The sequence below is a fragment of the Pelophylax lessonae genome (genome assembly GCF_965119305.1).
Source record: "Pelophylax lessonae genome assembly, chromosome: 9".
Classification (NCBI taxonomy): Eukaryota; Metazoa; Chordata; class Amphibia; order Anura; family Ranidae; genus Pelophylax; species Pelophylax lessonae.
Window position 1 is genome coordinate 2,703,856 of NC_138776.1, and position 16,462 is coordinate 2,720,317.

Sequence of the window (16,462 nt, forward strand, 5' to 3'; positions counted from 1 at the left end):
CTAAGTCGGAGCGACTTGTGTCACTCCTATTAGAACGGACTGCGAGGGAGCGCGACTTGTCAGGCTGACAAGTCACTCTAGTGTGAATCGAGTCTATAAGTGATCATTTTTTGTTTTTATTTTAAAGTAACAAACATTGTTTTATTTGACTGCTCTAGTTTTTGTACAGAGCAGCCCTGATCCTCTTATGGGGTCACCCGCTGGTGCTCTCAGCCCGTCCCCCCCCCCCCCCCCCCCCCAAAATAACCAGCCTAACAGTGCCACGCTCTGTGTCCATTGACACACAAGGCGTGGCTCAGCCCCACCTTCTTTCTTTCCTCACTGGCTGTGATTTGGCTCCCGCTGCAGAAGGATTTTTTTTTTTTTTATCTTCAATGCATAGAAAACTAAGTTTAAAAAAAAAAAAGCTTTCAGCCTTTAGAACCACTTTGAGAAGTTCCAGCCTGTTAAAAAAAAAAAAATGAAAAGTTCCCAGCTAAAATACTGTAACTGCCGAGTTTTTTTATATAAGGACACTTACTGTCATGGATGCCGGCACCCGGATGGTTGCAGGTGTCTGTCTTCACTAAGGAATCAGAAAACAAATCCTTTTACAGCATGTTTTCTTCTCCGTATGCGCAAGTCACGCTGTGCCTTCTGAATGGTTCCGCTGAGTTATTGGTCCTGGGGGGGTCTCTCCCAGAAGGGAGGAGGAGGGGCCGAAAGTTTCATTTGATCGCTGCACAAATGCAGCAATCTTGCCTGGGAGGGAATACCTGGTTTTGACAGGCATCCCCCCCCCCCCCCTCGCTTTGAAAGTTGCCAAATGTGGCAGCGGGGGGAGCAGATACCTGTCAAAACAAGGTATTGTTTACAAGGTAAAACAAGGTATTTACTCACAGGTAAGATTGCTGCATTTGTGCAGTGATCTACAAAACTTTGCCCCCCTCCTTTGCTGCCTTCTGGGAGAGACACAGGACCCAGAAGACAGCGGGACCATTCAGAAAGCTCAGCGCGACTTGCGCATGCGCAGAAGGAAACATGCTGTGAAACTAAGGTTTCATTTCCTGACACCTGCACCCGGAGCAATTGTGTGGCGATCTACAAAACTTCCGGAGAAGCAAACAAGTGAAGTTTCTGCTTTTGGGTGGGGCTCTGCTTTGAAAATGCTTATTGTTGCCATGTGCAGCTGCTTGAGATTGTCTGCACCTTAATAAATTCCCATCAGGTGTTTTGGTGTAAGCCCTGCCTACCTCATTCCTGATGAGTTACACTGCCATCTTCTCATATCCCTTCCTTTCCCCCCTTATCTCCATAACCCGTTGAAGTGCATAGGGAAGGTATGGACTTGAGATTCCTGGTAGTTATGCTCTCATTGTATGGCTTGGCATTCCATGTCCGTTTGTCATTCCTCCCCCACCCCAAAAAGTAGTCTTTTTATGTCATGCACAATGATGCTTGGAAAAACGGAATATCTTGACTGAAGCCACATGAATTGTAGGCGCACTGTCAGCCCGTGTGGCTGATTTATCTGTGCATTGCATGTGTTTGTCTTGTGTAATATAGCATTGAAAGGTTCCTAGCATTGTAGTTCTATCTGTGATTTTTCTTTTTGAGCAGCAAAGAGTGAAAATTTGGAATCCCCGCCAAGTGAGGGGCAGTTGCCTCCCCCCGATGGAGAAAGCAAGACCTCTGAAGAAACTCCGGACACCCAGGACCCGGGTGATCTGAGCAAACAAGAAATGCTGGTCCAGTACCTGACAGACGCTCACTACTTTGCCTTAAAGATTGAGGAAGCCATTGATGTCATCAGCAAGATGATGTATGAAGCGGCATCGTCGGGTAAGTGCATTGATTGGCCAAGCTTTTAATAAACAACAAAGGGCTACAATATAAAATACAGGCGCTAAATATATAAAATAAAGTTACATTTAAAAAATAAAAAAAAGATATATTATTCTATTTTTAAGCTGAACTCCTAGATTTGTATGGTGTTTTTTTTTTTTTTTTTTTTTTTTTTTTTTTTTTTATGTAAACCTTACACTTTGTGCCCATGTTAGCAGACTTTAGGCTTGTGAGATGCTTCTGAGATCACCCAATTAATTGATGGGAGCCTTTTTTGACCCATTTCAAGTGGATTTGCCTTCCCACAAACTTGTATGAGAATGCAAAACCCATAGGAAGTAAACAAACGTGCATTGGTGCAGTCCCTTGTGTGAAAGTAGCTTGGCCCCTCCCACCTCCAGCACCCATGCTTTGGTGCAGTCCCTTGTGTGAAAGTAGCTTGGCCCCTCCCACCTCCAGCACCCATGCTTTGGTGCAGTCCCTTGTGTGAAAGTAGCTTGGCCCCTCCCACCTCCAGCACCCATGCTTTGGTGCAGTCCCTTGTGTGAAAGTCGTTTGGCTCCTCCCACCTCCAGCACCCATGCTTTGGTGCAGTCCCTTGTGTGAAAGTAGCTTGGCCCCTCCCACCTCCAGCACCCATGCTTTGGTGCAGTCCCTTGTGTGAAAGTAGCTTGGCCCCTCCCACCTCCAGCACCCATGCTTTGGTGCAGTCCCTTGTGTGAAAGTCGTTTGGCTCCTCCCACCTCCAGCACCCATGCTTTGGTGCAGTCCCTTGTGTGAAAGCTTGGCCCCTCCCACCTCCAGCACCCATGCTTTGGTGCAGTCCCTTGTGTGAAAGTAGCTTGGCCCCTCCCACCTCCAGCACCCATGCTTTGGTGCAGTCCCTTGTGTGAAAGTAGCTTGGCCCCTCCCACCTCCAGCACCCATGCTTTGGTGCAGTCCCTTGTGTGAAAGTAGCTTGGACCCTCCCACCTCCAGCACCCATGCATTGGTGCAGTCCCTTGTGTGAAAGTAGCTTGGCCCCTCCCACCTCCAGCACCCATGCATTGGTGCAGTCCCTTGTGTGAAAGTAGCTTGGCCCCTCCCACCTCCAGCACCCATGCTTTGGTGCAGTCCTTTGTGTGAAAGTCGTTTGGCCCCTCCCACCTCCAGCACCCTTGTAACGATGTTTGAGATCTGCAGACGTTCATATGGAGACTAAATATAGGGAAGTGCTACAAAGTATTAGATGGATGGAAATGTACCGATGTCCTAAAGTTCATATAATGTTGGAGAATTGGGTTGAGGCATTAAGGACTTGCAACACAATAATACTTTATATAAAAGATACATTTATTTTATTTAAAAAAAGATACATTTATTAGTTTATACATATATTAAATCCACACAACCACCCATGAAAAGGGGGGTGCACATGATGGCATATTAGTCCACTGGGGGGGCATATGAGCCCTTAGAGGGACTAAACCAAAACGCTTGAGACAAATTCCTCTAGTGTTAGATTAAATGATAGTGGCGTGATTCCCCACAAAGAGGGACCACTAATCCACCTCCAATTCACCCAACCTGTTTCGGGGGGTCCATTTCATCAGGAGTATTGTTCAGGAGGAATTAACCACTTGCCTGCCGGGCCCTTTCACCCCCTTCCTGCCCAGGCCAATTTTCAGCTTTCAGCGCTGCTGCACTTTGAATGACAATTGCATGGTCATGCAACACTGTACCCATATGAATTTTTTTTTTTTTTTTTCAAACCAATAGCTTTCTTTTGGGGGTGGTATTTTTAATCACTACTGAGGGTTTTTATTTGCTGAACCAACCAAAAAAGACTGAACATTTTGAAGGGAAAAAAAAAACTTTATAGTTAAAAAATTTTGCAAACGGTTAATTTTTTTCCTTCATTGATTTGCGCTGATGAGGCGGCGCTGAAGGGCACTGGTAGGTACAAATAATCCCCCTCCTCTTCGGGACCAAAGTCCCTGACAGCAGCCAGCGATCGTGTGTGTTGTTTTTTTTTTTTTTTTTTTTTTTTTTCTCCTCACACTGAGCTGATTGCCGGCTGCTGTTCACGTCACATGATCAGCTGTCATTAGCTGACAGCTGATCACGTGGTAAGGGGGTGGGAGCGTCTCCTTTCTCAGATCTGTGATCAGGTGAGTCTCATGGACTCTCTGATCACAGAGCGAGCCGGGCCTCTCAGCAGGGAGTGTGCAGGCCGCTCGTGCACGGGAGGACGTCAATGTACACCCTCCCAGCAAATTAGGTCCCCGCTGTAGCCGTCTTTTGGCAATAGCGTGGGCACAAGGTAGTTAATCTATGAAAAGATGCTAATAGACAGGGGTAACACATTTTATTATAGATACAATGGTACATCCATCATCCCATGTGGGAACATAACATATCCCCATCCCTCCTCCCAGTTGAACGCCCAAATCCAACGGGTGGGAGATGGAACATATGGACTATGGTCAACCCAATCAAGAGGCAACAGGAGTATCTCACGGGCAAGTGTGGGATCCAGAAAACGGGGGTATAAATAGTATTTTTACGAATGGTCTGTTGTGGAAATGACACTAGGATAAATTTAATATGGGGCTTTCAAATATGAATAATTTATAACCCCCAAGCACATAGCCAAAGGAAACGGTATGTATCTACTGGTAATATCGATAATACCAACAAATGCTAAATAATTGATCAATGAGCGACAATGGGAACGAGTTAAATTGAGCCGTAATCGACTGGGTATTTTTCTTAGGTTTCCATGATGACTCCAGGTGTATCATCAGGAGCGTGATATAAGCTGAGCTGTATATTAGATGGACTATGGAGGGTGCCAGACACAAATTAGAGTAGGCAAAAAATTCCTAAGAGGTTTATGGTGACCTCAGGAATAAAAGGAAGAGCAATAATGTTGATATTGCCTAAATAAAGAATAGGTGTGTGTGTGTATACATATACATGCGCACACAAATACATGCGCGCGCGCACACATACATACACATATTCGCGCGCACACACCTATGCACGTGCACACATACATGCGCGTGCACACACAGAGTAAACGAAGAGGCATAACAAACCTCACAAATGTATGCATGAAGAAGAACCAAACAGTTCATCATAAACAGAGAGAGGCCCCCAGGCATTCATAGCCAATGATATATCGGTTTAAGTGTCCGAGGAGATAAGTTTATAATTGCCCATTATCAAAGCTGTTATACATGTTAAAGATCGTATCAATGATTGTATATAAATCGAGGTCTCGGCTGCCAATAGCCTCTTACCTAGGCTCATAGATCACATTGCCATGTCACTCCTATGCGTGCCAGGGAGGTATGCTCCCTATATATAGGAATCTCTGACCTGATGCCGCACTACTGCAGCAGGTGGATGATGTGGCCGGACCTGATCCCGGACTGTGCATGCGTCACCCGACGCATATGCAGTACCGCTGGGAGTCGCCATTGAGCTCCAAGGACGTCGCTAAAACAGACAAGCCGCCCGCCCATCCACACATATGGCCACCATCTGGTGGATAGAGGGGGTAATACAGACCGGAAATGGATAAGGGAGATTGTGCACTTGCCCAGGAGAATCCGCCACCCATGAAAGGTGACCCAGCCAACCAGTGGCGCCCATATCCAAAGGGTAAGAGATGAGGACCAGGTGGAAGGAAAAAGAAAGGGGATCAATGCAAATTGGGTCTTTTTGAAATTAATAAATACAATAGGGCAAAATAATCAAATATCCACTACATGAAAACAAAAATGAAATGTCACATTATTGTATGTGCATGGTAATTATCTAAACAATCGATGGGCCAGCCATTTGAAAGGATGTTACAAAGGACCCTGTGTAGTCATGGATTAGACTTTAGAAAAATCAGGGGTTAAATGAATAGTTTATAGGAATTCTCTCATTCCTGGAGAGGTAGTTGCAGCCAGTTTTTTTAATCCAAAGGTTTTTGGATCAAAGCATCAGATTATCCCAATCTCCCCCCTCTGTGCTGGAGGTGGTTCCCCCGAATCCAAGAGGAGAAGAGTTGAACTGTCAAAGCCATGATGCAGGCCTGTATGTCTGGTGACGGGGGTGACCACTTTGCCATTACCAGAATAGTAGACCCCGTCCCTAAACCTAGGGGCAAATTCCCTGATAGTTTTACCCACATAAAATGCATGACCCCCGCCCCCCCCCCCCCCCGGGTTCTACATTCAGCATGATGCCATGATCGATGCTATTGGGTAGACGTATGCCTCGACCCTCGGTAACCCAGAGGCAACGGTGACACCGCCCACACCGATACGTGCCCCTGGTCCAGAGGTTGAGGGAGACCGATCTAATGGCTGGAGGTGTATCACGCAAGGACATGGCCCGTCTGAAGACAAGTTCCGGGGTCGGTTGTACATATTTGGATAAAATGTGATCTTCCTACAATAGATGGCCGTGTCCTGACACAAGTGATCTTAGCGATTTGTTAATGTAATGAGTTTAGCCGTATTGGACTGGTTTTTTAGATGTATTTCCAAATAGATTGGGCTTTCGCTCTATCGAATGCTTTCCTTAATAGGGATTTGGAATATCCACGGGTGAGCGATCTTTTTTTTTTTTTTTTTTAGTATCCTAGATCAGTGTCTCTGAACTCCGGTCCTCAGGGCGCATTGACAGGCCAGATTTTAAGTATTCCCTTGGTGAGATGCAGACTAGAATACTGCAGTTACTGAGCAGCAACTGATATCACCTGTGATGTATTTCAGTTTTCTTGCAAACCTGGCCTTTTCATTGGTCCTGAGGACGAGTTGAGAAACATTGATAGATTGACTAATGGTCATCTTCAGACCAACAGTTTCTACACATCTGCAAATACTGTGCATAAGGTATACTGTTAATCAGGGGGGCGGGGTGAGAGCTGGATGCGTGGAGTATGGTATTGCCAGCGCTTGGTTGGTGGTAAGATAACGCTCATCACTAATAGACGGGGTGAGATCAAGAAAAGGTATCTGACACTGTTATATGTAAATTTGAAATTAACATTTGAGGGCTTCTGGGAAGGATATGGAGCTTATCCCGCCAACAGATTTTTAAGGGCCTTGATATTTTTGGATCAGTGCTGTGCAGGGGGGTGTTTTTTTTTTTTTTTTTCCATTGTAAACAGAAATATGTGCAAATATTTAAAATGGTTTGAGCTTAAACCTTCTTCTTTTTCTCCTGCAGTGGTACAGGAAGTCATTGAGTTCTTTGTCACGGTGTCACAGTTCGGGGTGCCTCAGGCTGTGATTGGTGTACGCCGCATGCTGCCACTTATCTGGTCAAAGGAGCCTGGTGTTCGTGATGCAGTGGTGGGTGCTTATCGCCAGCTGTACCTCTCTCCTTCAGGCTCCGAATCTGAAAGGTAACTAGTTGTCCCCACTGACTGTAGTCAGAATACCAGAGCCGTCTTTTTTAAATGTTTTGTTCTGACTGATTGGGGTGAGGGTACCTTCCTCCACTCATTGGTTGTTTGTCTTTCTTAAAATGTAAGATGCAGTAGAAAATTAAAGTGCTCCTCCCTTTCCCTCATCCTCTGTTGTCCTCTCTCCTTCTCCAGAGAAGCCTTGATCCTCCTTTTCAGGTCCCCCGCTGACTCTTCTGTCCCCCCCCCCCCCCCCCCCAGCCAAGTGCCCCCACATTTACTTGCTCTTTTGGGCACTAGTGAGTGTTTGCTCCTGAGCAACCTCTGTGTGTCTATGGGGGACACAGCGAAGCTCCGTCCCTTCCCAGGCTTTCTCAATGGCTGTGATAGACCGCGGCAGGAGTTTCCTTTAGAGCCGGTTCACATATGTGCAGCTTTCGAGATCGCATGTAATTCGAAGCGCACTGCTCCGAATTACATGCCATCTCCTGTGCAGATGCAAATTCAGCCATACACTTTGTATGGCTGAATTTGCACTGTATCCGCACCAAACACGCACAGGGACCCTTTTTTCAGCCGCATCCGGATCGGATCACATAGTGGTTCACACTAGTGCGATCCGATCCTGTGCGAACTGTCAGATCGCACTGCGATATGCGATCAAACTGGGGGTGTCGTAACATTTAATTGCGTATATGCATATCGCATATGGCAGTGTGAACTGCCAGAGGTGCGGATGCTATGCGGGACCAGGCTGCAAATTCGCAGCCTTCCCGCATCGCACAAGTGTGAACCGGCACTTAATGCTCGTAAATTGTTCCTTTTTTTTTTTATGAGTAGCCTTTAAATCGGTAAATGTTAAACCTTCTCGCGTATGGCCTTTAGAGAAATTCAGTAAAGGAGACTTGTAGCGAAAGATCTCTGGCTGGCTGCACTCAAATTCACCACCTTTTTATGACAAAATCCTAAAAGCAAAACGAAGGAGATAAACTGTTGACACCTTCCCATACTGCTGTTTTATGAAGGGTTTTGCTTCTTTAAACATTTTGCAGTAGAGATGGTTCATTTGAGTTTGGCCAAACAGAGTTCTTTTGCTACATGTCTTCCAGCAGGAGCTGGGCCAGCACCGTATCATGTGTATCACCCAGAATGGTGTTTTCTTGTACAAAATAATGAAGTCTGCCAGCCAGGTCAGAACTGACTTATAGACTTGAATTGAGAAGAGGAGAGGATGCCACAACGCAGTACATTCTAAGCTGGAAGTGATCTGATACGATGTATATGTATGCTGTGTGAATGGATAAATGTGACCGATATAAAGTAGGTGCTCTCCAAATTTTGGCTGCAGAAGCAGAAATGCACTTTAAATTGGCATTAAAGGTTCTGCTTCATTTATAAAAAAAAAATTTTTTAACCTGATCTGTAATGGTTTTGTACAGAGCAGCCCCAATCCCCCCCCCCCCCCCCCCCCACGCTGCTCCTTGCTCCTCTTCCTTGACCAGTGCCCCCAATAGCAAAGGCTCTAACTTGCTATAGGGCAGTGGTATGTGCTCGCTTCCGAGCCCTGCCCAGCCCCTGGATCTCTCCTCATTGGTTCACTAGCTGTGGTTGACACCAGGGGGAACCAGTGGCTCCCGCTGCTGTCTCAGCCAATCAGGAGAAGGGGTCCCGGGACAGCCAAGGTTCTTGTGGACATTGCTGGATTGAGAGGCGCTCAGGTGAGCCAGAACGCTTCAATCAGCCATCTTTGCCACTGGCTAAGAGCGCTGATTTGGAGTCGGTCGGCTACTGATTTTCCTGCATTCATGTCCGACCGTAGCTGTTCAGCCGCCTTCTGTTGGACAGACTGACAAACACATTCAGAATGTTGACATTCTACCAGTGTGTACAGGGCTTTACCTTGCTACAAGAAACAGTGTCTGAGTGCAGCAGACAGGACCACTTCGTGCATCTGACATTCCTGGAAGTCTTCTGTGACAATTGAATGGGGCAGAACAAAGATCAGATGAACTGAAGCCGGACAGGGGACTATTAAGCTTTTTCTTCTGTGGATAATTGGCTACGTATTTTTATCCAAACAATTTCTTTTTAAACTTTCCTGTAGGGTGAGAGCTCAGAATCTGATCCGTAACCTTTCTCTGCTGATGGTGGACTCCTCTGCCGGAGTGATCCAGTCTCTGGAGGAGATAGTGAGTATGAAACATTTCTTTTCTTAGTTTGGGTTTTGTTACATTGAGGTTTTGCTCTACTTGTATCTCATTTTCTGGTAGGTTCTGGAGTTTGTGCAGAAGGGGGAAATCCACCCCGCTGTCACCCAGCTGCTTTGGGAAAAGTTTACTCTCAAGTCTCCTTGTTCTGACCTGGAGCGCAGAGCTGCTGTCATGATATTGGGGATGATGTCCCGGTAAGTCCCCAGTATAGGGGTCTGATCAATGTGTTTTTTTAGAAGCGGTTTTCTGTAACCTTACTGGCTTCTACTTCTTTATAGGGGTCAGCCGGAGATTGTGCTCAGTAATATAGAGACTCTGGTGAAGCTGGGCCTGGCTCAGGATGGGCAGAAGGATTATCGGCTCGCTCAAGATGTCTGCAACTGCATCTTGAAAATTTCAGATAGTCAAAAGGTTGGTCTAAACCGGTGAATGTGTACTGCAAATCCCCTCCAGATTATATATATATATATATATATATATATATATATATATATATTTTACACCTCAAGTATCCCAGAAATTTTCTATTTAAAAAAAAAAAGTGCTCTTTGGCTAGCGGTGTTATATTTTCATTCCTGAATATCTCTGGTGCTGCTATAATCTGATACTTGGTGTGTTGGCTGCATCAGAAGTGTGTTTTTATATTTTAAAGATTATTAATTTTAGTAAATTGACCGGATAATCTTATGGGAATATTGTTGCAATAAATGGTTTGGCAGAAGTCTTTTTAATAGGAAATCAGATAATTTTAGAAATTCTTTTTTTGTTTTTGCAGTCACCTCTTGGTAAAAAATCTGCACCATTTCGCCTTCCCAATGACCACGGTCTCTTCCAAAACCTGAAAGAAGCTGTCGTGGGAGGTAAGGCTTACTTTTTTTTTTTTTGACTGTTTAAATCAGGGCTCCACAAATCCCAGGTCACCATGACAACCAGCAATTGCGTCCTGGTTCTTGGACTTTTCTCAGTTCATTCACCGTTGCAGGAATGCACAATTTGTATCTCCCGCGACATGCAGTTCCGGGGCCCTGGCAGGTAACTTTTTTTTTTTTTTTTGCCCCGCCTCCATTTAGGAGCAGGGCTCCTTTTGTCATACATATCCGGGATGATTGGGGATGTCTTAAAGCACTCATGAGTGGTGGGCAGCATAGCAAGAAGCGCCAAAATGGGGTGAAACCTCCCTACAGGGCCCCATACAGACTCTTCATAGAGAAGCAGAGGAAAGATGGCCCCTGCTCAACCCTATGGCCTAGGACAGTGATGGCGAAGCTTGGCACCCCAGATGTTTTGGAACTACGTTTTTACCACGATGCTCATGCACTCTGCATGGCAGTTGAGCATCATGGGAAATGTAGTTCCAAAACATCTGGGGTGCCAAGGTTCACCATCACTGGCCTAGGAGGACCTGAGATTACGGTTCACTGGTGATGTAAACAGCCTGCTTTCCTTTTGAAGAAAAAAAAAAAAAATCTGATGCTTTTCATTGTAGAGGAGAGATGTGGGGTCTTTTTGACCCCACATCTCTGCATAAAGAGGACCTGTCATGCTTCAATGTTGCCATTAGAGATGTTTACATTTCTTGTTAGTTATAAGTGATGTACTTTTTTTTTTTTTTTAAGGCAGTGTAAAAGTAAAGAGGAAAAATAAAAAAAAAGTAAAGCGCATTTTGCAAAAATCCTGATTGATCCTGCTTGCTCTCTCTCCCCCTTCTGTCCATGTCCCCAATTTCAGCGAGGGATTTTGCAGCTGTGGTGGCAACTCTGCACGTGCTCAGGGAGGAAATGTTTAGCACAAACTCACTGAAAACTATCACATCTGAGTAGCCCATGTGACTATAGTCACACATGTGGGCGTATACACTATGGTAAGTGACCCTACCTGTCACTGCCTATTGCTGTCACAAGGGATATTTACATTGCTTCTCACATCAATAAAAGTGATAAGATTTTTTTTTATTTTTTTTTTAAAACCTGTGCTAAAATTAAAAAAAATAAAAAACAAAAATAGGAAAAAAAAATATTTAACTGCTCCCGTCACACGAAAGAAAACTTATACAGAAGTCACGCCCGCAAATGAAATGGCTGCTCAAACCACATGTGAGGTATCGCCGCGATCGCCAGAGCGAGAGCAATAACACATCCCCTGGAGTTCTTGCCCCCCCCCCTCCGTTTCCCTGGTGTTCTTGCCCCCCCCCCCTCCGTTTCCCTGGTGTTCTTGGCTTCACACCCCCCCCCCCGCTTCCCTGGTGTTCTTGGCTCCCCGCCCCCGCTTCCCTGGTGTTCTTGGCTGCCAACCCACATCCCCCCCCCCCCCCGGCTTCCCTGGTGTTCTTGGCTGCCAACCCCCCCCCCGGCTTCCCTGGTGTTCTTGGCTCCCCGCCCCCGCTTCCCTGGTGTTCTTGGCTGCCAACCCCCCCCCCAGCTTCCCTGGTGATCTTGGCTGCCAACCCCCCCCCCAGCTTCCCTGGTGATCTTGGCTGCCAACCCCCCCCCCAGCTTCCCTGGTGTTCTTGGCTGACAACCCCCCCCCCCCCCCCCCAGCTTCCCTGGTGTTCCTTCGATGCTCTTTCCAACAAACCAAAATCTTTTCTTGTGATGCTCTACCCCAAGTGTAGCTAAGAAATACATTTTCATACAGGGTTTTGTCTGGCTCATAAATCTGCTTTCTTCCATGTCAGGGATCGCCCAGCAGAACCAGTACTGGTTGCCCTTCAAAGAGACCGCTGTGAGGTTGTTCTATGAAATGGCAGAAGAGCCCGAGGAAATCTGCGCTGAAGTGTTACAGAGATGCAGCCAGCAGGTCCTGCAGGAGTTTAACCACCAAGAAGGTAAGAGGAGGATGCAAGGAAAGGCTTCTGCTCTGGGACCAGAAATGGGGAAATACATTTTTGGCTAGGCCAACCCCCCCCCCCAAATGACTCCTGGGATTGGTTGGGGTTTTTATGTATAATTACACGGAGGTGTAAGCATCTATCATAGCTTGGCATCCTTCCGGGTCCGATGTGTTTCCGTCCCAGGCTGGCCAGCAGCCGGGAGAACCAATCGGGGAACTCAGTGTAATCGAGGCAGCAGTGAAGTGCATACCTCACTGGAGGGCTGCACAAACGTGATGACGTGGGGGGGCGGCAACCTGTTTCGGAGCATGTGTGAACAAGGAGTGCTTCACGCATGCCTTGAAACCGGTTATGCGCCCCCTGTGTCATCACGTTCGTGCGGCCATCCACGACCGCTGCCTCGATCACACGAAGTCCCCTGATTGGTTCTCCCGGCTGCTGGCCGGCCTGCGACGGAAACAACGCGGACTCGGAAGGACGTCAAGCTATGATAGACGCTTACACCTCCATGTAATTTCTTAATTATATGTGTCAATAAAATTTATTTACATGCACCACTTTTTTTCTGCCTGTCCGTGGGACTTTTGCTTCGGCCGAACAAAGAGCTGCCCTCGATGTAAGCGCTACATTTGTGCATCTGTGCCATCCATAGCGGTTCGGCTGCACCTTATCCATCATGACAGCCTGGACTGAAGCTTTATCCCCAAGCAGGAGCGCCCAGTAAATCTGTCTTTCTCCAGTATATTCCAATATAGTTGATATTATTGGTTAAATTACAATAGTTAACTAAATATTTTATATTCTACTGTACAACACAAAGCTTGTAATTTATTTTAGTAAAAATATTCTGGGTGTAACATGGATTTTCTTCTTATTTCACATTTATACATAGACATTTCATGAAACATTAGGTCATGAATTCTTTAAGTCCTGGAAAAGTCATGGAATTTTATTGGTAGAAGTGTGTACAAACCCTGCGATAACAAATCTGTGTAAAACCTTTATCACAATAGAAAAAAAATAATAATCTGACGGGTTAACCCTACTCCATCACAATAGGAAAAAAAAAGGAAAAAAGTATGGTTTTAACCCCTGGTCAGATTTTGTTGTGTTTTTGTGTTTGTGTGTTGGTGTTTGTGTGTTGTTGGTGTTTGTGTGTTGGTGGGTGTTTGTGTGTTGTTGGTGTTTGTGTGTTGTTGGTGTTTGTGTGTTGTTGGTGGGTGTGTGTTGGTGGGTGTTTGTGTGTTGTTGGTGTTTGTGTGTTGTTGGTGGGTGTGTGTTGGTGGGTGTTTGTGTGTTGTTGGTGTTTGTGTGTTGTTGGTGTTTGTGTGTTGTTGGTGTTTGTGTGTTGGTGGGTGTTTGTGTGTTGGTGGGTGTTTGTGTGTTGGTGGGTGTTTGTGTGTTGGTGGGTGTTTGTGTGTTGGTGGGTGTTTGTGTGTTGGTGGGTGTTTGTGTGTTGGTGGGTGTTTGTGTGTTGTTGGTGTTTGTGTGTTGTTGGTGGGTGTGTGTTGGTGGGTGTTTGTGTGTTGGTGGGTGTTTGTGTGTTGTTGGTGTTTGTGTGTTGTTGGTGGGTGTTTGTGTGTTGTGGGTGTTTGTGTGTTGTTGGTGTTTGTGTGTTGTTGGTGTTTGTGTGTTGTTGGTGTTTGTGTGTTGGTGGGTGTTTGTGTGTTGGTGGGTGTTTGTGTGTTGGTGGGTGTTTGTGTGTTGGTGGGTGTTTGTGTGTTGGTGGGTGTTTGTGTGTTGGTGGGTGTTTGTGTGTTGGTGGGTGTTTGTGTGTTGTTGGTGTTTGTGTGTTGTTGGTGTTTGTGTGTTGGTGGGTGTTTGTGTGTTGTTGGTGTTTGTGTGTTGGTGGGTGTTTGTGTGTTGGTGGGTGTTTGTGTGTTGGTGGGTGTTTGTGTGTTGGTGGGTGTTTGTGTGTTGGTGGGTGTTTGTGTGTTGGTGGGTGTTTGTGTGTTGGTGGGTGTTTGTGTGTTGGTGGGTGTTTGTGTGTTGGTGGGTGTTTGTGTGTTGGTGGGTGTTTGTGGTGTTGGTGGGTGTTTGTGGTGTTGGTGGGTGTTTGTGGTGTTGGTGGGTGTTTGTGGTGTTGGTGGGTGTTTGTGGTGTTGGTGGGTGTTGGTGGGTGTTGGTGGGTGTTGGTGGGTGTTGGTGGGTGTTGGTGGGTGTTTGTGTGTTTGTGGGTGTGTTTGTGTGTTTGTGGTGTTGGTGTTTGTTTTTGTTTCCTTGAGGACCAATGTCCCTATTGGAGAATTGTTTTACCAAAAATATGTAGCAAAAAAACAAATTGGCCTAAAATGTCATTTGTAATTTTTTTTTTTTTTGGGGGGGGGGGGGGGGGGGATTGTTGATCAATGTGAAAAAAAAAAAACTTTTTTTTTTTTTTTTTTTTCAAAATTTGTCACTCTTTTTCAAAAATTAAAAACCGCACAGGTGTTCAAATACCACCAAAAGAAAGCTATATTTGTAGGGAAAAGGACATTTAATTTGGGCACAGCGTCGCACGACTGTGCAATTGTCCGTTAAAGTAACGCAGTGCCGAATTGCAAAATATGGCCTGGTCAGGAAAGGGGTAAAATCTGCCGGTCTTAAAGCGGTTAAAAATACGCTCATTGAGGATTTTTTTGTCAGACATGTAGCTAAATACATTTTGGCCTAAATATGACAAAAATTTAATATATTGGATATTTTTTTAACTGTCAAAGTAGAAAATGTCAATTTTTCGCAGAATTTTCGCTTTTTTTTTTTTTATCGGAAAAAATGAAAAGCGTAGAGGGGATCAAATACCACCAAAATAAACCTTTGTTGGTGGGAAAGAAAGGATGTAAATTTCGTTTGGGTACAGCGTCGCACGACCGCGCAATTGTCCGTTAAATCTGCGCAGTGCCAAATTGAAAAAAATGGCCTGGACGTTAAGCAGGAAAATCCTCCAGGGTTAAAGTGGTTAACCACTTCCCACCCAAGGATGGTCATGTACGTCCTCGGGTTTCAGTGGTTATACCGGGATGGTGGGTGTACCTACAGGCATCATCCCAGTATCCTTTTTTGCCAGCGATTCTCTATAATGCAGAAGTGATCCAAATGGCTAGATAGCCACTCAATCACTTCTGCTGGTGGCGGAAGGTGATCCCATCCCCCCCCGCCACCAGCTCTCCGGTCCCATCGCAGAGGCCGGGAGCGATGCCTGACCTGTGGTTAAAGGAAAGGAGGGAATAGAGGAGCAAAAAGGATCAAGACCAGAAAATTAAACATTCGTTCGATCATCCTCTAAGAGGAAGCCAAAGTCACATTCACGTCGCCCATGTATTCTACGTTCGCTCAAACGGGTTTTGTTTGTTCTGGATGAGGTTAGCGATTTATTTCAGTTCTGGTTTTTATTCACCATGTTGATTTTTCTTGTTCCTTTAGAGTCGGTCATTCCTGCTTTCCTCCTCACCCACCTGCTGTCTCTGGCTGGAGATGTGGCCTTACAGCTGGTGGTGCATCTGGAATGTACGGTCAGTGCAGAGCTCAGGAGGCACAGACTGGTGAAGGAGGAACAAGAAGCTGAGAAACAGGGAAAGAACAAACGCAGCAAGTCCAAGGTAAGTGGGGGAGGGTGTACAACGCTAAATTCTAGCCGTCAGGTTTCCTGGCTTTGGGCATTGTGGGAGGATTACAACCTCTGTTAGTGAATTTCCCCTCACTCACTGCATCCGAGGTGACACAAACCTAACAATTGTCTATAACCTGTCCCCACAGTGATATTTCTCTTTGCCTAGGAGATCCGAACATCCTAAAACCTCAGATTTTCTGTCTGTGACAAATCTTCATCTAAAGCCTCGTACACACGTACTGATCGTCAGCCGAACGATCGGCCGTCTTTTGTCCAGGGCTGTCGTGTCTGTTGAAAACTGCAAAAGACTGCACACAAATTTTGTCGGCCAACAACAGCCGACTGCAGAAGTGATGTCATGTGATGGATAACTTTCCTTGTCTTTTTTTTCTTTTCTGAGCATGCCCAGTCTTGCTAATCTGCTGTCTGTCGGCCGAATTCTGTACTGACTGGCGTTGGCCAACAAAAAATGTTAATGCCTGCACGACAGATTCTGTTCGGCCGAAAATGCGCTGTCGGAAGCATCATACTAACAAGCCGAAAATCGGCCGATCGGTCGTCGGCTGAATATTTACGGCCGACAATCTGCACGTGTGTACGGGACTTAAATCTTCCAAACG

The 16,462-nt window shown here is 45.8% G+C and overlaps 1 protein-coding gene across 1 annotated transcript in view; it reads left to right on the plus strand.

The window, feature by feature from the left end:
* NCAPD2 (non-SMC condensin I complex subunit D2) overlaps nt 1-16,462 on the plus strand; it is a 96,405-nt gene that overhangs the window by 42,175 nt on the left and 37,768 nt on the right. Inside the window, exons 15-22 of the mRNA XM_082267370.1 lie at nt 1,600-1,821; nt 7,036-7,213; nt 9,318-9,402; nt 9,484-9,617; nt 9,702-9,834; nt 10,199-10,283; nt 12,098-12,247; nt 15,656-15,831. Coding sequence (XP_082123496.1) covers nt 1,600-1,821; nt 7,036-7,213; nt 9,318-9,402; nt 9,484-9,617; nt 9,702-9,834; nt 10,199-10,283; nt 12,098-12,247; nt 15,656-15,831 — 1,163 coding nt within the window. The remainder of the gene's footprint in view (nt 1-1,599; nt 1,822-7,035; nt 7,214-9,317; nt 9,403-9,483; nt 9,618-9,701; nt 9,835-10,198; nt 10,284-12,097; nt 12,248-15,655; nt 15,832-16,462) is intronic.